Source organism: Schistocerca americana, chromosome 8 (genome assembly GCF_021461395.2).
Source record: "Schistocerca americana isolate TAMUIC-IGC-003095 chromosome 8, iqSchAmer2.1, whole genome shotgun sequence".
NCBI classification, from domain to species: domain Eukaryota; kingdom Metazoa; phylum Arthropoda; class Insecta; order Orthoptera; family Acrididae; genus Schistocerca; species Schistocerca americana.
Window position 1 is genome coordinate 462,619,070 of NC_060126.1, and position 26,152 is coordinate 462,645,221.

Below are 26,152 nucleotides of genomic sequence, written 5' to 3' on the forward strand. Positions count from 1 at the left end.
TACTATTGCACTGAATTTAAAATAAAAAAGTTTTATATTTATTTATAAGGTAAGAAACATGTAATACAACTACTGTAATACTTATTTACAATGAACACATTACTGCACTGAAATGGTGCAGAAGGTAGATTATACTTACACACACACACACACACACACACACACACACACACACACACACACACAAATTTTCAGTGAACACATTACTGCACTGAAATTGTGCAGAAGTTATGTTGTACTTATATACAAATCAGTTGGTTTTCCTCAGAAATTCATCAATGGAGTAGAAGGAGTTGGCCACCAATAAATCCTTTAGGCTTCTCTTAAACTGAATTTCATTGGTTGTTAAGCTTTTTATGGCTGCTGGCAAGTTATTGAAAATGTGTGTTCCTGAATAATGCACACCTTTTTGTACAAGACTAAGTGACTTTAAATCCTTGTGAAGATTATTCTTATTTCTAGTATTGATTCCATGAATTGAGCTGTTGGTTTGAAAAAGTGATATATTTTTAATGACAAATTTCATTAAGGAATAAATATATTGGGAAGCTGTAGTTAGTATCCCTAGTTCCCTAAACAGGCTTCTGCAGGATGTTCTTGAGTTCACACCACATATAATTCTTACTGCACGTTTTTGTGCCCGGAAAACTTTAGCTTGGCTTGATGAATTACCCCAGAAAATAATCCCATATGACATTATGGAATGAAAGTAAGCATAGTATGCCAGCTTTTTCATTTTTATATCCCCTATGTCTGACAAAATTCGCATTGCAAACAGAGATTTGTTAAGACGCTTCAGCAGTTCTGTGGTGTGCTCCTCCCAGTTGAATTTATTATCAAGCTGTAATCCCAAGAATTTAACACCGTCCACTTCTTCTATCTTCTTGTCATCATATGTTAGACATATACTCTTGGGACACCCCTTACAAGTTCTGAACTGCATGTAGTGTGTTTTTTCAAAGTTTAGTGACAAAGAATTGGCTAGGAACCAGTGATTAATGTCTACAAATATTTTATTGGCTGATCTTTCTAAGACTACACTTGATTTGCTATTTATTGCAATGTTTGTATCATCAGCAAACAAAACAAACTTGGCATCTGGTAATGTTACTGATGAAAGGTCATTGATATACACAAGAAAAAGTAAGGGCCCCAAAATGGAACCTTGTGGGACCCCACATGTAATTAGTTCCCAGTTGGATGATGCCTGATAGCTTGATACATGTCTCTTTCCTAATAACACCCTTTGTTTCCTGCCAGAGATATAAGATTTGAACCATTTTGCAGCATTTCCTGTTACACTATAATATTCTAGTTTACTTAAAAGGATATTATGATTTACACAGTCAAATGCCTTTGACAGATCACAAAATATACCAGTTGCCTGCAATTTTTTGTCTAATGAATTAAGGGCTTAACCAATAAGCTATATGAGCTGGAGGTCCTTTTGAATGGTTCATTGAAGGAGATTTCTATCTTGTGTATAACTGAACACTGGCTACAAGAACTACAAAAATGTGCAGTTGGGATTTCAGACTTCCAGCTGGTCAGCAGCTCTTGCAGGGAAACATACAGAGGGGGTGGAACATGTATATATGTAAGAACAGGTTTTAAATCAAAGGAAATTAGGCTTAAAATGCCTGCTGTATTGAAAAAGATTTCGAATATTGTTTATGTGAACTAACAGATAGTAAAATTATAATTGCATGTATATATAGGTCCACATCTGGCAATTTTGAATTATTTTCTGAAACTTTGGAAAATCTTCTGAACTATCTAAACAGTCAGTCAAAATACATAATTGAGCTTGCGGATTTCAGTATTAGTTTCAAGGATAACTGTGAAAAAGGGCAAAAACTTGTTAACCTAATAAGAACGTACAATATAGACATGTTTGCAGAAGAAACCACCACATACAGCAGCAAAAGTGTAAGTACAGTTGACCAAATATTCATTGACAAATCAAAATGTGGTTTTAAATCTGAGGTATTGGATACAGGTTTCTCTGATCATCAAGCAGTTAAATTGACTTTAGATAAATCTCATGAGAAAAGTGACAACAGGAGATATATTGAGAGAAGATTAATTAATGATTACAGCTTTAGGGTCTTTACTGTTAAAAAATGTAAACTGGAACATGGAAAGCAATCGTTCTGTAAATATAAAATTCAACAAGTTCTTCTCAAATTACAAAGACTGCTATGATATTTCATTCCCTCTGAAGAGAATGAAAATAAACAAAAAATCAAATTCATGGATAACAAGGACAGGCTCTGCTAACAGTATACTATGCCTTCCACATCACTGGCAGTGGGTTCTACACAATGCTGGTGACTACTTTTGAAGGACAGCAACAGGTACAAACATCTAACTCTTTTGTATCAGTTGTGAATGAATAGTTGCCACTATTTAAGTTCCAAACCTCATATGTGAACAATTTTCCATGTAATATACAAAAAGCAGAATTAGTCCTTTTCATAGATGACAACATATGCACAGGGTGGAAACTTCAAAGATTTGAAATATCCATATTGATAAGAATTTAAACTGGTAAAATCATGTTTTGCAACTTTTGTAACAACTTAGTTCAGCCACATTTGTTCTTAGAATCATTGCAAATCTTGGGAATGGATGAATCAGTAAGTTGCTGTATTTTTCATATTTTTGTTCAGTCATGTCATGCAGAATAATGTTCTTTGATTACTCTTCTTTAAGAAAGAAAGTCTTCATTGCTCAGAAACGCACTGTAAGAATAATACATGTGCTCTCTGACAATCATGTTGTAGACAAGGATTTAGGCATTTTGACTACTGCTTCACAGCATATTTATTCCCTCAGGAAGTTTGTCATAAATAACTCACAGCAGTACAAATGGAACAATGTTGTGCATAATTACAGTAGCCAAAGAAAGTATGACATTCATTACACCACATTAATGTTGTCTTTAGCACAAAAAGGGATTAACAATGCTGCAAACAAAATTTTTGATAATTTACCCAGTGATATACAATGCCAGACAGGCAGCATGAAAATAAACTGAAAAAGTTTTTTCTTGAAAACTCCTATTTTGTAGAAGAATTTATTCCTGTAATGTGTAAAAGGTGGTGGGTAGGAATTATTAACTCACATCTGTATGTCTTAAATTTTTAAAAAAATAAATGAAGGATCAGTATGCAAGCATAAGCACATTTACAAAATAATTTGTAACGTGAATTAAAATGACTTGTTCCTCATCGTTGCATGAAACTAAGTATCCAACCAACTCCATAAATCAGTATGGATTTAGAAGGCATTACTCGTACAAAACTCAGCTTGCCCTTTTCTCACATGATATCCTGTGAATCAGGGATGAAGTGCAAAATGCAAATTTCATATTCTTTGAAACTTCCTGGCAGATTAAAACTGTGTGCCCGACCGAGACTCGAACTCGGGACCTTTGCCTTTCGCGGCAAAGCAAGACTTAAGCAAGAGAACCACATTCTTAGTCAGGCTCTTGATTTCATCTCATCATGCCCTGAAATGTCTTCCCCTCTATTTACCCCACCTCTCCCACAGTGGTAGTCAACATCCACAAGACCTTTGTCGTATCCTTTTCCATCCCTACACCACTCCTGATCTCAACCCTTTGCCTCATAGCTTACACTCTTGTAATAGACATAGACATAAGACATCCTCCCACTATCACCTACCTCAGTCATACCGGATACATTTCTTACCTCATCAAAGGCAAGTTGTCTTGTGAAAGCAGCCATGTGGTCTACCATCTTAGCTGCAACCATAGTGTGGCATTCTACATGAGTTTGACCACTAACTATCTGTCTGTTAAAGTAAACGGTCACCAACAAACTGTGGCTGGATAATCCAGTGCTGAACATGCTGCCCAACATGATGTGCTTCATTTCAATGACTGCATCACAGCCCATGCATCCGGATTCTTCTCACCAACAATAGTTTTTCTGAAATGCACAAATGGGAACTCCCTGTATAACATAGCCTTCTTTCAAGTAATCCGCCTGGCCTCAGCCATAGCTAGTACCTGTCCTCTTATCTCTATCCATTTACTTGCTTCTGCTCCTGCCCTATACATGCCGTCTATCCCCTCAGTGCACCTGGATAGTCCTTTCACCTAATCCATATCTCTCCTCATCCCTCGTACCCCCCCCCCCCCCCCCCCCCAACTACTCCTGACTCATCCCCCTCAGAGCATAGCCTTGAAAAACTGCCGCTAGCAACCCATCATCGTGCCCCCTCCAAGTCCCTTCTGCACACTCCCACAGGCAGCACTACAGGATTTTCCCCATCCCTACCCTTCTGTCCCTCTCCCATCCCCCTCTCTTATACCTCGTCTGTACCTCCACTGCCCAGCCCAGCCGAAATCTTTGCGCATGGCAACTGGGCCTTAGTCTATGGACAGACATGACAGTGGTGATGTGCACTGAGTTGTGTACGTATATTGTGTTTTCCTACATCTGAAGAAGGACTCTGCCGAATAATTTATAACATCTAACAGTATTCTTTGAATGTGTCTCCCTGTTGCTTAACTCCTCTATGTGGAGAAGAGCAGTCTTTCTTGTTTCATAGTGCAACAACTCTAAAGATTATGACTGTAGTCAAAATACATTATCAAATTCAAAAATGATCTAGATGTTACTTATTTTGAACAATAAAAGAAAGTAGATGGAGGGAGGGGAAAATGGTGGTTGACAATTGCTTCATGTGGAGAACATTGTTAATCTTATAAAATCTCTTCTTTCTGTCTGTTCCCTATCTCATCTGGACAAAGATTACCTGTGAGACATCAGCATTTTTATTTTCTATCATGTTGTCAGCTATACTTCCATATTATTGGATGTGGTAAGTGCCACATCGTTTATTCAGCTTGTCTGTCTTGAGCTTTATTCTTGGACTACCTTCTGTTGATTTTACAAAACTTCTCTGATATTTTACAGGTTGACAAGGGTGATGACGTACAAATAGATACAAGATCTCAATATTTTTTGAATCCTCTTCAATCTTGCAGTGAACAAAGAACTGTAACAGAGCAAGAGAGACAACAAGAGGCAACAAAACAACAGGTACAGTTTACAACTTCTGGTGTTGTTAATAAACACATGCATTTCATATAGAAAAATTGTTTAAAATAAGTGAATCAGAATAAATAACAGATAGCAGTCACCCACATTAATGGAAAACAATAGAAAGAATAAGCAGTTCATCAGATCTTTCTTATATCAGAAAAATGAAGGCGTGTGTTAAAAAATGGACATGTTCTTTTTGGCTGTGCTGTTACTGGCATAATTAAGACTGATACTTCAGTCAAACTGAGGTGTTAGAAATACGCTGGGAGAAAGTGCAGAAAGAGGAAAAGATGAGCTATTAAATCATATAAAGAAGAGAGACCACAAAATATGAAACAAAAACAAAGCAAACAGAACATACAATAAGTTGAAATTGATTGCTTCCAAGAGGAGAAATGAAATGAATGAAATTTCAAAAAGTATTTTCTTGGGAGAAAACTCAGCATTATGCATATTACAAAAATGGCAGTGCCAGAAAGACTGAGGTGAAACATATGGTGTGAAAATAACTTCCAATGGCAGGAGCTATTACCTATGGAGGAATGAGAACATTTCAGTAGTAAATCCATTATGCAAGATTGAATTGTGCTCCCAACTAACTTGTGTAGAGACCAGGTGTATGTTCAAAACTGTCAGTATTGCATCAAGTTACCAGAAAGTTTTTTCTCTCTCATGTGATCACAAACTCTGCCCATTGATTCAAGTAGAGTTTGTTTGACATATGCGAACAACTTGGCAGATAGTAAGGTTTTTTATTGGTGAAATATGTTTCCTTATTTCCTGGTTCTGTGCAATTGCAGATTGAAACCAGTCTTAATATTCATTCTTCTTATTCATTGAGTCATTCACAGTGTTACAGAGACCTACAGGAATGTGGTACAAGTCAAGTTATAGATTAACTGGCAGAAGCAGCCACTGCAGTCTGCCACTGTAATGGATACTGGAAACAAATAACAATTAGTGCTAATCTTGTTGCATTACTAATTATGGGAATTACCTTCTAGGATGTTCAAATGACTTACAGGAAAGCAGCCGGATGACATCATCAACAGGAACCAATATTTTGACAGGTGCATGCTGTGCCTTGAAAATGACAGTTTGTGCACCTGTCTAAATATCAGCAGTTGTTAAAGATGTTCTCTAGCTGCATTATTTGAACGTTGTAAGTGCTGGGAAAAACTCGTGTCTCACGTTCTAGATTACTTTAGTTATTTTAATGTTTGTAATGTTTTGTTTTTATTTGTATTTCTCTCTTCCCTGTGCCACCCCTTCCTCCACCCATCAGTACCTCCTAAGTTTCTGAAATGGACTACATCAGATATACAATACACTATGTACTTGCCTGCTTAGTGATCTCTGGCAAGCCTTGGGTGCATATAAGACCTATGTTGCATCACAGAAAAGTTGTGTGTCAACACCACTCTCAGCATGATCTTCATAGCTTTACAGTCACCGGCAGATGTCATAACAATAGTTGCATCTCCTAGCACAGAAAACTAGTCATAGGGAGTAGTGTAAAGAGGAAAAATCATCATACTAATTTATTTCACATGGCTAATCTTCCTTAAAAGTAAAGTTCTTGTGATGTCCTTTAGCTTTTCAAGAATGGTACCTTAGCAGAGACCATCTTAGTGAGTTGTAGGCTTCCTAGTGCCAATACAAAGATTACTGAAAAGAGAGCTCATGCTGCCATGGTTGGAAAACAGAAAATTTTTACACCTTCATCAGAGTATTTACTCATTGAGCTACTGCCAAACATATATATTTTTGAAATTTTTATCGGGGAAAAGTGTAGGGAATGCTGGCTTTGGCCAGAGTGCATCCACCCACGCATGCAATTCAGGGCCTTCATTGTAGCTATTTGGTGATAATACAGTAATAAAGAGAAATACATAACACTGTTTCAGGGCACAAGGGCCCCACTCCTTATCACAGAGTCTTTTGGCATAAAAAATGTGCATTACACTGTATGAGTTTCTTCAGTCTGTATCCCTCCAAGTGGATGCGCCAAAAAAGTTCCCTAGGCACTAAACTCATCTTCAAATCAGAATCTTGGCTCTTTGTTTCCTTGAAATGTCCTGACGTATTGGACAATGCTAGTTGGTCAGTAAATACACACATGAACACTCTCCACATTGTCTATTATATTTATTTATGTACAACTCTTGTGCAGAGTCATCAGTAAGATGGCTTTTACAAATGTCAGATACATATAGGTCTTAATGTTACAAATGGTAATTATAACAATCAATAATGTCTGTAAGAATGTATTACAAACTTAACACACATTAACACAACAAGAATCATTAAATTACTGCATAGCATAAATTCTATATTTTATAAAGTTGTTTTCTGGATTTGAAAACCACTTGAAATATATTATGTCTAGCTAACATATATTTTATATTACTTTGCATCAGTAGACTCTTAAGTTTTACTGCTTTAAAATTAAATGGCTCCAGACACCTTTCAACTAATTTTTTTTTTAGTTTTGATTTGATCTGTTTTTTATTACTAGTTTCTAGCAACTATGGCAGCTTATGATACCATATCATACCATATTAGGTCTGACATTTTTAATTTAGTTCTTTGTCTGAAGTAGTTACGTAGTGTTGTGGCCATGTACATCACTACATTTAATTACAAAAGTTTTCTGAGAGAAAGTGTTTAGAAGTACAAAGAATCCTAGTGAACTGTTTTTGTTGTATGAAAACTTAGCAGGATTCTTTACAGCCCAGTCCATGTATAACCCCAAACACACTTTTTTGCAGCAACAGTCCTCTATCAAGGTGAACATTTGCAGCGCAACCCCATATTTCCTTGCAGTAGCTAAGACAGGGATGGACTGTCTCATCATGTACAGTTTTCAGGGTGTGGGTGTGCACCATACTGGTCAGCTGTCTAAGAAGATACAGGCCTTAATGACTTTATTATACACAGAATTAATATCATTGAGTCCAAATGAAAGCCTAGGAATTTACAGCTGTTTGCTTCCACCGCCATTATTCTGCATAAGTCATTTACATGAGTGCTGTGTGCTTTAGACTGCTGTATCAAACCTGACCACCAGCAGATATTTGATATTTTGTGTTTATCGTTTTGGGAAGGTCCCTGTAATATCATATGTTTGTAATTTTTATATATCTAATAGATTTTATGGTTGTATGCAGGAGCTCAGTTCTGTTCTAGCTGTATGTTGATGTAAAATGCTTTCAGTTTCAAGTGTTGCACTTCACTGATGACCGTGCCTTCAGATCTGGACTTGATTGTGGTTTCAACATGATATTACTTGATATGGTACATCATACCTCAACATCTCCATTGTTTCAACTAGACAACATCAAAGCCATCGCCTACACAGACAGGAACTGGAATACAAGCAGTACATCATTCCTAAGATCTGTAGATTCAGAAGGCAGATGGATTCCAAAACAGCATAAGTCAGCTGCACACCAAACATCCATCAGTTTTCTCTGGGGACATTTGTTAGGATCCAACGAAATGGCTAAAGGAATTTCACTAAGTCACCAAACACATCAGGTGGATGACATGATGTTTTTGGTAAATGTATACATCTGCTTGGACTGCGCAGCCCAGCAGGGATTCAAGAACAACACAGAGAAGATCAGTAGCTGGGACAAATCCCGGGCAAGGCTAATAATCAACAACAAGGCTGCTTAGTGGAAGAACAATTGAAGAACAGGGCTCATTGTTTTGGTGAAACAACACAATCATACATACAGAATGTTTTGGCCATTTGCAACATTGTGAATTGCAATGATGCCAACAAAACCTCATATTTGATGAAAGTAGTCACAGAAGATATGTACCAAGCACTTCTGGTTAATGATGTTACAACAACAGGAGAATTCATGAAGTGGTGGCAGCACAAGGGGGTGGGGGTGGAGGGAAGAGTTCGACAAAAGAGGGTGTGGCTGACTCACAAGTATGATCCATATGGTAGTTGTGGAATACCACTATGATCTCACTTCTCTCATACGGCAGACAATAAGAGAAGAAACAGAGCAGTATAGGGCAGTAGGAAATATCTACATCTACATCTACATCTACATTGATACTCCGCAAGCCACCCAACGGTGTGTGGCGGAGGGCACTTTACGTGCCACTGTCATTACCTCCCTTTCCTGTTCCAGTCGCGTATGGTTCGCGGGAAGAACGACTGTCTGAAAGCCTCCGTGCACGCTCTAATCTCTCTAATTTTACATTCGTGATCTCCTCGGGAAGTATAAGTAGGGGGAAGCAATATATTACATGAGAGACAGCAGACATGGATTTTGACCCCATAATCAAGAGATATGGTAGTTGTGGAATACCACTATGATCTCACTTCTCTCATATGGCAGACAATAAGAGAAGAAACAGAGTAGTATAGGGCAGTGGGAAATGTCAGACAGAGTACATGAGAGACAGCAGACATGGATTTTGACCCCATAATCAAGAGATAATAGAGAATGTTGAAGAGGAGGTGTATTAATCTATTCCAATGCCTACCACCAGTCAAATCCACCATGAAGAAAGGATTCAGCCAACTCAGACTTACACTGCCGCTCTCAAACGACAAATCAGCATCTGACCAATGCAGGTACAACTAACTCTTCCATTAAGTATAATGCACCATAGAGTAACAGAAATTTTGAGAACAGAGGACAACATGCAAGTGTGTTTTCGTTGTGGATGCCTTGGACATGTTGTGCGCTACTGCAGAGATAAAAGATGAGTATTCTACACCAGAAGATGTCAACCATCACAACAGTACTATTCACTCCTGTCAACTGCAGATGAGTGTATGTGACCCGGTGGGATAAGCCTCATCACAATACTCTGGACAAGATAGCCACCCCTGTCACGAGCCACTTGCCTAGCTGCCAAATTCATGAAAACTAAGCAAGGTGACCATCTATAGAAGTGAGGCTCCCACAGATAAAAATCTTCAATGGATGACAGTTACCAAGATGACAGTAAATCTAATAGATGTCATCATCTGTGGCCAACCAGTATGGGTGACAGTTGACTCAGAGGCTTCTTTTTCTATAATGGTGAATGCATCTTCATCAGCAGAAGAAGAGTGTCATCTGCGATATGAAAGCAGAAAGTTGCAGATGGAAAATACATCCAGCCAACAGGAACATGTATTCCAAAAATAACAATACATAACAGACCAAAACCCTTAAAATTTGTCATTTTAACAGAATATAGTCATAATGTTACTCTCAGATGAGACTTCTTGCAGGCATCGCAGTCATAGCTGTGGAATATCAGAGCTACAGAAAAACTACTGAGGCTCACAAAGGAAATCATGCCAGCAACAGTCATAAGTATTGTAAACGGTCAAGGATAACTTTGGATCACTATCTGCTGCTGGTGGGCACAACTCACTCCAATCTATGTCCATAAGAATAGAGGAACCAATCCAGAAAGGGCAGCTTAATGTCACTGATGAAGAATTGTGCTTCACTACAACTGCATACAATGCAGGGAAGGCAGCTACTACTGAACTGCCAATTGGATCTGGCACAACAGAGGAACATCAGTGAGTAACAGCCATTCTGCACCAATTTTCAGATGCTTGCAAATCCAAAGTCAAGAAAAGACAGACCAAGCAGTGCATGATAAAACAAAGTATCAACATAGGTAATCAACCACCAATTAGCGAGCACTCATTTAGAGTGTCACTGGCTAAACAACAGATAATTCAGCAGAAGGTGAAGAGGATGCTGTAAGATGACATCATTGAACCTTCAGAGGGTTATTGGCCCTCTCTGGGTGGCCTTGTGAAGAAGAAGGATGGTACATTGCATTTCCAAATTCTCTACTAACAAATGAACAAAATGATAAAGAAAGATGTCTATACACTGTCTACAGTGATGACACCCTGGACTGCTTGAAATGAGTAAAGTATTTCTCAACTGTGGACATGATGCAGAAAGGCTACTGACAAGTCAAGGTAATTAGGCTACCCGCGGAAAGACGGCCTTTGTAACTCATGGCAGCCCCTATGTGTTAAAAGTCATACTGTTTGATCTCTGTAACACTCTAGCCACCTTTGAACATATGATGAAAAACTTGCTTCAACACCTTAAGCAGATGAAGAGCCTTTATTTAACCTGATCTGATTAGAGCCATCAGGCCCTCTTTTACACTGGACTAATGTTTCACAAGTACAGTACTATTTTTACGTCATAGTTACCTAAGTAACAACAATTTTAATGTATAGTGACAATGTGAGTAAGTAATACTGACTGTGAACTAATAAAGTTAATACTACCAGTACTAGTTCTACTATAGCTGCTGTCAATAAGTGATAATAGTAATAACAGTAACAACAACAACAACAATGATAATAATAACAATATGATGATGATGATGATGATGACAGATATAAAAAGAATTTATAGGTGTACAAAATGACAGTTCCTGATACAGCAAGTTCTGGGGAAAGTAAATTTAAGGAGACTGTGCAACTTTACCTTTTGGCAAGTGGTAACTCTACTCTTACCAATCCAGTAGAGGGTGAGTGTACAAGCTGTTAAATGTCTCATCTGCACAGTAGTTATGTTGCACATGATTGCATTATGCACTTACATGAGCAAATAATGATTATTTAGGTGGCCTAAAAGATCAGTCAGTGAAATAAGAGATGAGTAAAGCAATGAAATAAGGATTTAAGGCTATATCCTTCATCACTCGTCAGACATCACATACGAAGCTGAATATTATGACCCTTCATCAAGAAGACAGAAGCACAGAGACAATGTGTGTGTCTTCCATAAAAAGCACCACTATAGTTCGTAGGTGCAAATCAGTCTTGACAGGATAAGGAAAGTGAAGAGCCACTCAACAGTTATGAAGCTTTGCTGGTAGGGGCTGCCTTCAAAGGTCATCGTAGTGAAGAATATGTAACAACATGAACAGAATGCAAGGATCCACCAGTGCCACCAAACAAGGGAATATTGACTAGGTCTAGATACAGGCTGCTGTAGTCAGTTCCACTGAGGTATCCTGAAACAGCAGGCTCCTGATTCTCCAGGAGAGTGAGCAATGCCGCAAGCTCTGGTGAATGTAGTGTGGTGTAGTGATTAGCGTTGGTGGCTGGTGTGCTATGGGCTGCAACATCAAACCTGACCACCAGTATATATTTGTTATTTTCTGGCTTCAGCTGCCAGAGTGTGGTCATATGTGGTGAGTAGCATTTGCATGTGTGTATTTTGTCTATTTTCGATGAATGCTATTTTCGATGAATGCCTCACTGGCTGGAAGATCACTTTCCGACAGTCTTTTTGTTGTGCATATCTGTGACAGCATCTCCACTATATGGTGAGTAGCAACTATCCTTTTCCCAATAGTTTTAATTTTATTTATCATTTCTGGGAGCTTCATGTTTGTAATGTTTCTGTATCTAAAATATTTGATGGTTGCATGAATATTAGCATTCTTGAATATTCAATGTTTGCATAAATAACTGCACTCTCATCCAGGACATAGGCTCTGTTCTGTCTGTGCATTGGTGTCAGTAATAAATTTGCTTTCATTTGTAAGTTTGTACTTTCTTGATGACCCTGCATTCAGATTTGGTCTCGATTGTGATTTCGATGTGACAATATTGTATAGCCATAGTTTCTTTATGCTTTGCTGAGACAAAAGCTTTACTCAGATCCAGAAATATTCCAGCAATGTGTGTATCAAGTTCTATATTACTGTATACTTCATGAAAGAAATGTAACAGCAGTGGCCACACCTCAGTCATTCCCAGTTACATGCTGTAGCTCGTTAAGAATTTCATGTTTTGAGAAGGACGTTGTGAGCTGGAACAGGATAACTGTTACAGATAAATTACTGAAGGTGGAAATTAATGATACCAATCATTGGCACATTTCTTAAACACAACACTCAAGATACCATCCCATCCAGATGAGTGTTTGTTCTTTATACTTCCAGTTGATCGCCTCCACATATCTGAGCTCTGCACCATGTGTTACATTAGGTGGTGTCAGAATGCCTCAGTGTGGTTCCGTAAAAATTCGCCCCATTTGCTTTCTAACCCGTTACCTTGGTAAATGGTGTTCCACCTCTCCTCTGCTAGCCTGGTTTTCAAGGTGATGATGTTGGTGTTACTCAGAATCTACTTCTTCTCTGCTATTTTTTTGCTTTTGGTACAAAGTACTCCAACAACAGACAACAGTGATCTGAGTGGTGAAAAGCAACACTTTAGCAGTTAACATTGTCTTTTACATTTCTGTTCATATTGCATAATTTATTTTACTGGAGTTTGACTCTGTTAACCTAGTGTCAGAACTTACTTTGTGAGACTGTATGAATTTAATGTATCTTTCAGTTACATGTAGGTTATACTAAAAGAGTTTGCTTCAATATTTAGGTCTCCAACTATACTAAGATCAATAGGACCCATTTGCCTAGTTGCCCTGTTAAGTGTAGCAAAATAATATAACAAATCAGAATTTGGTGGGCAGTACATTCCAATACTTTATGTTTAACTAACCCAACTGAATGAACATTTGTAGTGACTGCAATTCCAATCATTTCAATTGTTCCTTCTTTAGTATATTCTTCAATAAATCAGATCCTTTTAAATGTAAGATGTTCACTAATGAATATTGTTGCCCACTCTCCATCCCCCCACCCATCTACTTCGTGTTGTTACCTTCAACTATTTGCTTATACACGACCACCAAATTTCTGATACTCACTTTTATTGACTTTCAATCCATGTTTTGTTACAGCTAATAGGGGTGGTGAATGCCCACCCCTGCACACTTGCAGCAAATTGAGCTTATTTCTAAGATACTGCGCATTTAAGTGCATCATCCTAAGGGGTACTGATCTTTTTTGTTTATGTTTCATTCTGTGTGAATTGTAACTGTTTGGCATAAGGGAGTCTGAATCAGTGGAATTATTATACAGATCTTTCACACTGCTCTGCAATGACAATTTACTCACGTCTAAGGTTGTCTCTTGTTTAGTTAAACACTTCTGTATTGCTTGATTATACCCTAAGCTAATTGGGTCCATAGTTTTATGCAGTTCATCACAAAGTCCTGCTCTCTGGTTCACTAACTTGAGTTTTTCATTTCTGTGAAGTCAATGCCTGCTATGTTCTTCATGCTTCATTTTGCTTATATCTAGTAGGTGCTCATGATTTAATTTTTTACAAAGTTTTTGTAGCTTGATATTGTAGCACTCAATTTCTCTGTTAACACGTGAACATTGAGGGAGATCATGTCACACTGGTATGTTTCATCTATTATGGTGACATTTGCGCTGTGTATTTTCGGCAACAATTTCCTGAATTCTACGAGTGCTGACCTGCTCTCGTTTTTGTGAAAGTCACTGCTGCCATCTTTGATTACTACACAGTTGTCTCTTTCAAATTGTTTCTGTCATTAGGTTTCTGACTACAGCACTTAATGTAGCTCTTGGTTTAACATTTACGAATATGGAAAATTCTTCTTATGAAGCATTGGGAATGGCTTTTCCCATGGCTCTCAACATGCAGTAAAAACATTTTTGTGCTTCCATGCATTAGAAACGTTTTGTTTCAACATTTATCAGAAGATTTGTTGTATTTACTATCACTTACACTGCTTGTTTTTTCGCTGACTGTATCGAGTGGTGCAAACTTGTTCGGTGACACTGGTGTGTCATTTCCAGTGCTTTGTTTGGTTTGTTTTTATGCTTTATTGCAATTCGCTTATATTTATTTGTAGGTTCAACGTAATTTGAGTTTCTCATTATGCCTGATTTGTCGTAAATATCAGTTTTCTGATTCGCAAATCACTTTTAACAATCTGAATTACATAGTTTTTGTAGTTATTTTCCATCACTGTTGTGCTATTTTCACAAATCTATAAACTTTTTTCATTTAAGAGTTTCGCGTTTTCTTGTTTCAAGATTCCTTTTTTGAGGGTTTTACTGTCACTATTTGGCTACTTGATTATTTCATTTGTGTGTGTGTGTGTGTGTTGTGTGTGTGTGTGTGTGTGTGTGTGTGTTTTTGTATTTACCATTTTCAAGAGACCCTCATGTTCCATCATGAACACAATCACAACATGACCAACTAATATAATTTATAAACTTCAGATTAATGTTCACACATTTTTGTGTAACCAGAAGATGAACTTCAAACACAGGATATCTTTTACCACTCATTTCTTGCATTCTTTGCATGGAAAGTTATTATTTTTAGCTAAGACTGATGTGGCGCCGCAAAGACCTACTGGTGCCACCCATGCAAGTAGAAATTAGTTCTTTCTTAGGATACCATTTAAATATGAAAGGGGCATTCAATAAGTAATGCAATGCATTTTTTCTGAAAGCAGATTGCTTTTGTTCAGAATTCCAGTACACTATGTTACTCCCCATTCCTGTAGATACAAAACCCTATTTTTCAACATAATCTCTGTGCAATGTCACGGCCTTATGTCACCTTACTGGGAGGGCCTGTATGCCCTCATTGTACCACTCTACTGACCTACTGACTGACATCAGAGCCAACATCTTGCTGTATCAATAACCTCACCATCACCCATGTACTGCTTCCCGCAGAGTGCATTCTTGATTGTCCAAACAAGCCGTAAGGTGCAAGATCCAGGCTGTAGGATGGATGAGGAAGAACAGTCCAATGTAGTTTTGTGAGCCACTCAAATTTTTTTTTTTTATTTATTTATTTTTTTATTTTTTGGGGGGGGGGGGTTGGAGGGGGGGGGGGGTTGGCACACTCCATGGATTGCTGTTTTGCCTCTGGTTTGAAGTGATGAACCCATGTCTCATTTCTTGTGATGATGTTCATCAAACATTGTCATGATCAGCCTTGTAACATGCAAGCAATTCCACACAGATGGTCCTTTGTTGCTCTTCATGGTCTTCTGTTACATGATGAAGAATCAAGTGGTTGCATACCTTGGAGTACCTCAACTGGTAGACATCCATTTTACAGCAAGGTGTTTGATTGTGATTCATCAATCGCCTCAAATGAGAGTGTCTGCACGTTCCAACATTGCAGGAGTCACAGCTGTGTGTTGCTGGCCAGTGTGTGGGAGATCAGACAGGTTGGCACAGTCTTTTTGTGATGATGACTGATGCCTCACCTAATGGCTTGTCATGCTTTTGTTCACAGCCAGGTCTCCGTAGACATTCTGTAAGTGCTTACGAATATCTGCAGTGCTCTGTTTCCCCATCAAAAAAATTCAAAAACAACTCTCTGCATGGAATACACCTCCATTACAAACCAATTTTGTAGCCTACGTTTAGTGCCACAAATTTCAGAACTTCATAAAACTATAGGGCCTGAAACAGAATATAGAATGAGTAGAATACAAGTTTATTGCCTCATAATATACAGCATGGATTGCGGTGTGGCAAATCGTTGTCCTGGTGGTAGTAGGTTGTCCGACGAAGGATTTGCAGAAATCGGCATTGGTCCCGCACTGCACGGAGAACCGTAGGAGGTAACTGCACAGTCAATGAGGGAGGACACATGTGGTGGGAACAAAGGGGTTTGATAGCCGGAGTCAAGTGCACTCCTAACCTTACTTATTGTTGCAGGCTCGAAAACGTCCGGCGAAATCGGCGTAATCATCGAGTGAGTGGCATCGTGTTTCAGTCCTGGCGGGTGTGCATCGCCCGCAACACAATGCATGTCGATCACAAAATCTGGTGTTAGGCACTGGGCCAAAGTCATTGTTCGAATGCTGTGTCGATGTAATACATGCGAAAATTACCAACGCGGAGGTCGTGGACACAGTAAAACGGCAAAAACGGAAGACATTACAACTTGGGGTCACCAGTCAGGGAGAAGTCTGGGTTAGTTACACCAAACAACACCCATTTTGCAGTAGTTCATGTATTCACCTAAAAGCAGGCAAGGCTCACAAAGAACTGAACATGGCGGAACAGCCCAATGACAATGCTCAGAGTCCAAAGACAATGCTCCAAGCCCAAAGACGAACGCATATTGATGCTGGTGTCAACATCATTGGTGCCACATATGTATGTTTTGTATGTATATGGAGATCCAATTTTTGCCTTGTGTAGTGAGTGTGTACATCTTCATTTTTGAGGAAGAGTGCGGGACTTTGAGTCACATACTGCTGTATGAATACTATGGTTTCATATATGTGAAGGCATGGAAGTGGGAGGATTTGCAGTTTTTTTAAGAGTGGCTTGCAAGATTTTCTGTGTTTGGCACCTTCTGTGATTCTTAAGACTCCTTTTTGGATTCTAATAGCTTTATGGTGTTTGGAGAAGCTCTCCAGAAGTTGACTCCATACCTCAGCATTGATTGGGCACTTGCATAGTACGCACTTTTTAGGCAGTCTTTACTACAGCAGCTTTCAAGGATTCTCATCACATAGCAGGATGTGTTCAATTTTTGCTGAGATTGTCAGTATGAGTTTCCACCTGACATTATCCTGGAACCACAGCCCGAGAAACTTTGTCAGGTCAACTCTATTTACAGCTTTGTTTGACAACAGATATTTATAGTTTGTGGAACCTTTTCCTTGACATTATGGAAGTTGATTGCTACAGTTTTTCCTTGATTTGTGAGTAACGTATTGTATGTGAACCATTCTGCTATGCTATCCATTGTCTTTGTTATGTTTTCTTCTTGTAGGTTTTCTGATTTTGCTGTAACGAGAAAGTTTATGTTATCAGCAAACTGGTAAGCATTTTGATATGTATGTATGTTTGTAGGTCATTTACATATAGGAGGGACAGCACTGGTCCCAATACTGATCCTTGGGGAACATCATATTTCATGTCTTGATAATCTGAATAATGGTCTGTGATTTTGTTCCAGTCAGCACGTTGTACTCCCACTGTTTGTTTCTATTCACAAAGGGATGACCTGACACAGTCATTAGGCGTGCCTCTGATACCGAGTTGATTGAATTTCTGTAGGAGTGCTTCATGATCTACTATATCAAATGCTATTGACAAGTTAAGGCATACACTAGTGATATAATCACCACTGTCCACTTTCTGGTAAATTTCACTTAGGAATTCATAGATAGCACTGTTGGTTGAGCGGTTCTTCCTGAAACCGTATTGTGCTGTGGATAGGATTTGGTATTTTTCCATAAATGCTGTAAGTCTTTTGTAGAAGGCTTTCTCTAGAATATAAATCACTCAACCCAAAAACTGCAGTATGAGCCAGTCACATGCAAAACTGTCATCGGACCATGAGAGACATTTGAATGACTACACATTCAATATCTAAGGGAGGAACTTTGGTAATGCAAATAAACAAAATATCAATCTAATAGGACAAAAAACACATATTTCAATGGCATGACTTACTGCTATACTTTTCTCTGCTTGGACTAATTAATCTGTCTAAACAACAAGCTTTTTCTACCAACCCGATAGTATTGCACAGCTCTTCAATCTACTGCATTCAAGCAGTACAATATCAAACACCACACTAATTACATTGTCAAATGATGATATTGGTATGCTGATGTAATAACCTGCCTTTGCCAAGCATATTATAATCTAGGCTTGTACTCTGGTGCAGTAAGGTGACTGTATGATGATGAAATGAGAATATGTAAATTTTCTAATGGTTTTCACATTATAGTTGCACAACATCAGTTATCCTTCTCATGTAGAGTTTATAGTGCCTGAAGAAGTACACATCAAGGAGTTGCAAGCATTTTGTTGTTTTTAATGGCAGTATCTTGAACATAACATCGTAGGTTGCAAAACTTTCATCTAGGAGAATACGATCTTTATGGACAGACCAGGAACCACACACCACTAGCCTCTAGCAGACAATAGGCACCAACAGACAACAGCTGCACTTTGCATGTGAATGACTCAAACCATTGTTTTCAGCATGAGTGGTTTATATTCTAAGCACTTTTTATGTGGTTATGATTGTTCAAGATCACACATTTTCCTTATTAGTAAGTTACATTGTTACAGTGTTCTTGCAGTGGCCTGTGACTGGATGAGCTCCTGTCTTTCATTGCAGGTGTCAGAGGACAGAAACATATCACGATGATGGAATTTTTGATTTAACATTCAGAAAAGTTTATGGGATTCCAAATTTCTTTATTACACTCTTCGCTGTTCACGGCATTTATAAATGATTTATCACTATGGTTGTCATCAGCAGATGCAGTGTCTTTTGCAGATGATACCAACTTGTGAAGGTTCTCATTCTTTATTTCTTCATTTGTTGTCCTCCGTGACGATGTAATGTGTTGTGATATTGGCTGAACAATGGGGTGTGGAAGCACAACACTGACTACTTTAAATAAAGTAGCCAACAGGTGCACAGTTGCGTTTCACAGTAGTTTACTTTCACAAACACCCCTCCCCCCCCCCCCTCTCCCAATAATACACAGTTATATGTAGCCAGTGCACTATTGTTTTAAATTTCCATAAGCCTCATACTGCTACAATAGTTTACTGTTCAACATCTAGCAGTAAAAATCTAACCACAAAGTTCACAATTCTTGATGAATAGAAAGGTACGTATGGAGCAGACACTGTCATTGTTTTAACACACGGCCTAATTGTGGTGGACTGACTGTCTTGAGACCAAAAATCGGGCCTTATAAATTCCTCACAGTAATAGGTACTGAAACTACACATTGTTCGAAGTTTAATTTACAGAAATTACAATTAAAATTAACTCATTAAATTAACTGAATACATCAAAAAATTGGTTCTTTTTAACAGTTTCTTCTACTGCAAGGATTAAGCGAAATTATTTGCTTAAATCATGAAATTAACAGATATCATTAATTACTTTGGAATTAAGGGTTGGTTTTGCTAACATGGTTTTGAATAGAGCCAAATATATCCTTTAAGAATACTAATAGTTGTTCCTCCAAATGATGAACTGGCTATATGAAAATCCCCATACAAAATATTTACTACATTTGCACAAAATATCCACAATTATGCATCTTCATCATAAGTGGTGTCCTTTTTGAGTAAACGAAGATTACATTTTAAAATACATATCACTTTATACAAGTCCTGTCTCTCTTAAAAAAAAAAAAATTAAATCCTCATGGGTTGCAAAACACTAAATTACACTGCACATTGCAGTTCACTTTCAGGCAGAAAATTTCACTTGCTCAATGTTTAGTATTTTCCACGAGCACCTTCACACTTTTAATGAGCTTTAAGACACTTTTTCATCAAGCTGTCCACACTTTCAACAGGTCCAAGTAGCAGTTGGCAAGGAAATGCACTGCAATCAGCTCCCTTGGAGGGGATTCTCCTCCATGACAGTACATGAAAAAATTAGACAGAATACCCTACTTTAGTACACTTACTTTTACTTCTAACTTAAGTCTAAAAGCAATGTTTAACACTAATGGCAAATGACAGTCATTATGTCATAAATAAATACATTACACAGTTCTCATAACATTACAGTAATTAGCACTAAATTTGACTATAGTACAAAAGGTGGTGACTAGAAAAAAAATTAAAATTAAGTACACATTACTCTACAAAACATTATTCTAAGTCATAACTGTCTGAAAATGGTTAAACTTGAATGATTTGGGTCTCTTTCCCATTTGAAAAATAGCAACAACTCAAGATGTGCAGTAGCATAGATTTACTAATGATTATGTTATGAAAAAAGAATAGAGTCATGTTTACATAGCTTAATTACTATTCAGATCAAAATTAAGGGGATGGAAGTTGTACCAAATCATTACCCCACTTCTCTACTCAACTCTAAGCACTACTCTCATTCAAACAGAAAATTAAATCCTCACAAAATGTTACCAAATAGTTGACCTGTCAGAATATTCACATCAGTCTAGCGCCACAGTTATCAGTTAATCAGCAAAATTACTTTTATTCATCACAGTATTACCACTTTAAACTCATAATTCCTCAGAACACAAATATAAGTTTCCATATAACCTATAGATCCAATGATGCAGTATTATATGACTTGTAAATATCGCTCATTCTGTTAAACTCTCATTCCCAGCTGTAGCATCATGAATTGCCAAAAATAAACAGTACCCAGTGTTGCCTAGTTCCCAAATAGATCATCAATATATTTATACCATATTTCTTTGTATACAATTATTTTTTTCATTAATCATGTCTGTCATCTCCATTATTTTACTTACATTTCTTACCTTGTTAGCTAGTGGAGTACATTCTCAAAAAAACTATCCCTACTGCAAAGACAGGTTTCCTAACCATTAAGACCTTAACATTTGTTCATTTTTTAATTATTTTATTGTTGCTTCATCATCTAATAAATAAACACCCGCCCTGCTTATGTAATGCTAAATTGACAGTACTAAAAAACATGCCACAATAACAGATCCTTATGCTAAGGCAACCTTAATTCTCATTACTGATCAGGCAAAATTGTCACTTAGAAAAACTATTATATGCTTGACATTCTAGCTGGAAAGGCAATATACATACAAATCTTGCTTATTCTTTCCACACACATTGCTCCAGGCAACTATGTCTAAAGTTGGAATTCCTTAATGTTAGAAAAGGCTGTACCATGACAAACTTGTATAGGTAGATAGTTATCTCAATATACTGACTGCACCAAACACAAACACTTCTTCTTTACCACAAATAATTTTAAGATCTGGTATCGAAGATGGTTTATATTGCATATTGCCTCTGTTTTGCACCAGATCACACTAATTTCACCTGATCTGATTACTTCAGGTATTAAATATCCTCCACATATGCTGACACCTTTCACTTTCAGTTTACCTTACCTCTTTGTTTAACAAAAATTCTTTAACCATGGTACCAATTTGCTTTCTTCATCCTCTTATGATTCTGTTACTTATAACTAACACATTCTATTTCGCTCACATCACCGCTCAATGTAGATGACACTTTTAACATTTCATCTACAATGGGACTTTTGTCACCATCATTCAAAGTTACATTCATGTCCTACTTATGTATTCCTGTTCATTTAACAACTTAATCTCTACAGCTTTGTCCTCAGTCACACTGTCTTGTTCATTAAGGTCACTCATTATGTATCACTTAATGCAGAACAGATTTTGCTATGAAATTAACTCATTTTTAATCACTTGTCTCCTGTTGCAGCTGTTGTCATCTTGACTTGTCGTCCACACAGCTGTTGCAAGTTGTAATTCTCTCCGCGAGGCATCTTGTTTATTCCGGTCAGCTGTGTCCACCTGCATGCTGATTGGCTGCTCCTGTACTTAACGGCTGCTTCCATAGAACCCACTCACTGTTTGGCTGCTGTTATACTCTGGCCAAAAATCCAAGTGCTGATTGCCTGCTGCACCTTCTTCGTTTTTACTTTATTGTAAACCACTCGAGTCCTCTGTTCAAAGTTTGTGAGTTCTACTTTATTGTGCCCACATACAATAGTCCTCATTCAAGGCACCAAATGTGACAGTGCACCTTCTTTATTTCTTCATTTGTTGTTCTCAGTGTTGATGTACTGTGTTGCGATACTGTCTCAAAAATGGCGTGTGGAAGTACAACAGTGACTACTTTAAATAATGTAGCCAAAAGGTGTGCAGTTGCGCTTCACAATAGTTTACTTTCAATGTTCACAACCCCAACCCCCCCCCCCCCCACCCCCCTTGCCCAATAATACACAGTTATATATGGCCAGTGCACTACTGTTTTAACTTTCCATAAGCCTCATTAATAGTTTGCAGGCAAACCTCCACATACTGCTACAATAGTTTACTACTGAACATCTACAAGCAGTAAAAACCTAACCACAAAGTTCACAGTTCTTGAAGAATAGAAAGGTACATATGGAGCAGACACTGCCATTGTTTTAACACTCGGCCTAATTGTGTAACATTATTTCACAGTTACGTTGAAGCATTGTTGTTGTTCTAACCAACAAAGGTTTCTCGTCTGAAATTCGGTCGTGAACTGTCTCAGGGCCAAAAATTGGGCCCTTATATCCTCGCAATAATAGGTACTGAAACTACACATTATTCGAAGTTTAATTAACAGAAATTACAATGTAAACTTAACTCATTAAATTAACTGAATACATTGAAAAATTGGTTCTTTTTATCAGTATATTCTACTGCAAGTGTTAAGCAAATTTTTTTGTTTAAATCATGAAATTAACAGATACCAATAATTATTTTGGAAATAATGAAGGGCTGATTTTGCTAACATGATTTCGAATAGAGCCAAATAAATCCTTTAAGAATACTATTAGTTAGTTGTTCCTCCAAATGTTTATAATTACTACAGAATTTATATATATTTATACATCAACAATAGAATTTAAGTAACGAAACAATTACTGACTTTGTTTGCCATATAACGAAAGATACTAACTAGGAATAGCCAAATTAAATTGGAAAATCAATTACATACATAAAACGAAGTACACAATTAGATCTGGTGTTATGTTCTTTAAAACTGAGGGTCAATGTTTCTCTTTTATAAAGTACAAATTATCCTCACGTATGTTAGTGTTGTTGCTCCCCCCCCCCCCCCCCTCCGCCCCCCCCCCCCCAATGAACAATGGACCTTGCCATTGGAGGGGAGGCTTGCGTGCCTCGACGATACAGATAGCCGTATCGTAGGTGCAACCACAACGGAGGGGTATCTGTTGAGAGGCCAGACAAACGTGTGGTTCCTGAAGAGGGGCAGCAGCCTCTTCAGTAGCTGCAGAGGCAACAGTCTGGATGATTGACTGATCTGGCCCTGTATCACTAACCAAAACGGCCTTGCTCTTGTGGTACTGCGAACGGCTGAAAGCAAGGGGAAACTACAGCCATAATTTTTCCCAAGGGCATGCAGCTTTGCTGTATGATTAAATGATGATGGCATCCTCTTGGGTAAAATATTCCGGAGGTAAAATAGTCCCCCATTTGGATCTCCGGGCGGGGACTACTCAGGAGGATGTTGTTATCAGGAAAAAGAAAACTGCCATTCTACAGATCAGAGCATGGAATGTCAGATCCCTTAATCGGGCAGGTAGGCTAGAAAATTTAAAAACGGAAATGGATAGGTTAAAGTTAGATATAGTGGGAATTAGTGAAGTTCAGTGGCAGGAGGGACAAGACTTTTGGTCAGGTGATTACAGGGTTATAAATACAAAATCAAGTAGGGGTAATGCAGGAGTAGGTTTAATAATGAATAAAAAAATAGGAGTGTGGGTAAGCTACTACAAACAGCATAGTGAACGCATTATTGTGGCCAAGATAGACACGAAGCCCACGCCTGCTACAGTAGTACAAGTTTATATGCCAACTAGCTCTGCAGATGATGAAGAAATTGATGAAATGTATGATGAGATAAAAGAAATTATTCAGGTAGTGAAGGGAGACAAAAATTTAATAGTCATGGGTGACTGGAATTCGAGAGTAGGAAAAGGGAGAGAAGGAAACATAGTAGGTGAATATGGATTGGGGGTAAGAAATGAAAAAGGAAGCCATCTGGTAGAACTTTGCACAAAGCATAACTTAATCATGGCTAACACTTGGTTCAAGAATCATGAAAGAAGCTTGTATACATGTGGACTCTGACCACAATCTATTGGTTATGAACTGTAGATTAAAACTGAAGAAACTGCAAAAAGGTGGGAATTTAAGGAGATGGGACCTGGATAAACTGACAACCAGAGGTTGTACAGAGTTTCAGGGAGAGCATAAGGGAACAATTGAAGGGAATGGGGGAAAGAAATACAGTAGAAGAAGAATGGGTAGCTTTGAGGAATGAAATAGTGAAGGCAGCAGAGGATCAAGTAGGTAAAAAGCCGAGGGCTAGTAGAAATCCTTGGATAACAGAAGAAACATTGAATTTAATTGATGAAAGGAGAAAATATAAAAATGCAGTAAATGAAGCAGGCAAAAAGGAATAAAAACGTCTCAAAAATGAGATCAACAGGAAGTGCAAAATGACTAAGCAGGGATGGCTAGAGGACAAATGTAAGGATGTAGAGGCTTATCTCACAAGGGGTAAGATAGATACTGCCTACAGGAAAACTAGAGAGACCTTTGTGAGAAAAGAGAACCACTTGTATAAATATCAAGAGCTCAGATGGAAACCCAGTTCTAAGCAAAGAAGGGAAAGCAGAAAGGTGGAAGGAGTATATAGAGGTTCTATAGAGGGGCGATGTTCTTGAGGACAATATTATGGAAATGGAAGAGGAGGTAGATGAAGATGAAATGCGAGATATGATACTGCGTGAAGAGTTTGACAGAGCACTGAAAGACCTAAGTCGAAACAAGGCCCCGGGAGTAGACAACATTACATTAGAACTACTGACAGCCTTGGGAGAGCCAGTCCTGACAAAACTCTACCATCTGGTGAGCAAAATGTATGAGACAGGCGAAATACCCTCAGACTTCAAGAAGAATATAATAATTCCAATCCCAAAGAAAGCAGGTGTTGACAGATGTGAAAATTACCGAACTATCAGTTTAATAAGTCACAGCTGCAAAATACTAACGCGAATTCTTTACAGACGAATGGAAAAACTGTTAGAAGCTGACCTCGGAGAAGATCAGTTTGGATTCCGTAGAAATGTTGGAACACGTGAGGCAATACTGACCCTACAACTTATCTTAGAAGAAAGATTAAGGAAAGGCAAACCTACATTTCTAGCATTTGTAGACTTCGAGAAAGCTTTTGACAATGTTGACTGGAATACTCTCTTTGAAATTCTGAAGGTGGCAGGGGTAAAATACAGGGAGTGAAAGGCTATTTACAATTTGTACAGAAACCAGACGGCAGTTATAAGATTCGAGGGGCATGGAAGGGAAGCAGTGGTTGGGAAGGGAGTGAGACAGGTTTGTAACCTGCCCCCGATTTTATTCAATCTATATATTGAGCAAGCAGTAAAGGAAACAAAAGAAGAATTCGGAGTAGGTATTAAAATCCATGCAGGAGAAATAAAAACTTTGGGGTCCTCCGATGACATTGTAATTCTATCAGAGACAGCAAAGGACTTGGAACAGCAGTTGAACAGAATGGATAGTGTCTTGAAAGGAGGGTATAAGATGAACATCATCAAAAGCAAAACAAGGATAATGGAATCTAGTCGAATTAAATCGGGTGAT

The 26,152-nt window shown here is 38.0% G+C and overlaps 1 protein-coding gene across 5 annotated transcripts in view; it reads left to right on the top strand.

The window, feature by feature from the left end:
* Positions 1–26,152, top strand: part of LOC124545468 (putative mediator of RNA polymerase II transcription subunit 26) — a 386,951-nt gene that overhangs the window by 298,643 nt on the left and 62,156 nt on the right. For all 5 annotated transcript variants that reach the window (XM_047124398.1, XM_047124396.1, XM_047124397.1 and 2 more), the window contains one exon: positions 4,950–5,075. In XM_047124398.1, coding sequence (XP_046980354.1) covers positions 4,950–5,075 — 126 coding nt within the window. The remainder of the gene's footprint in view (positions 1–4,949; positions 5,076–26,152) is intronic.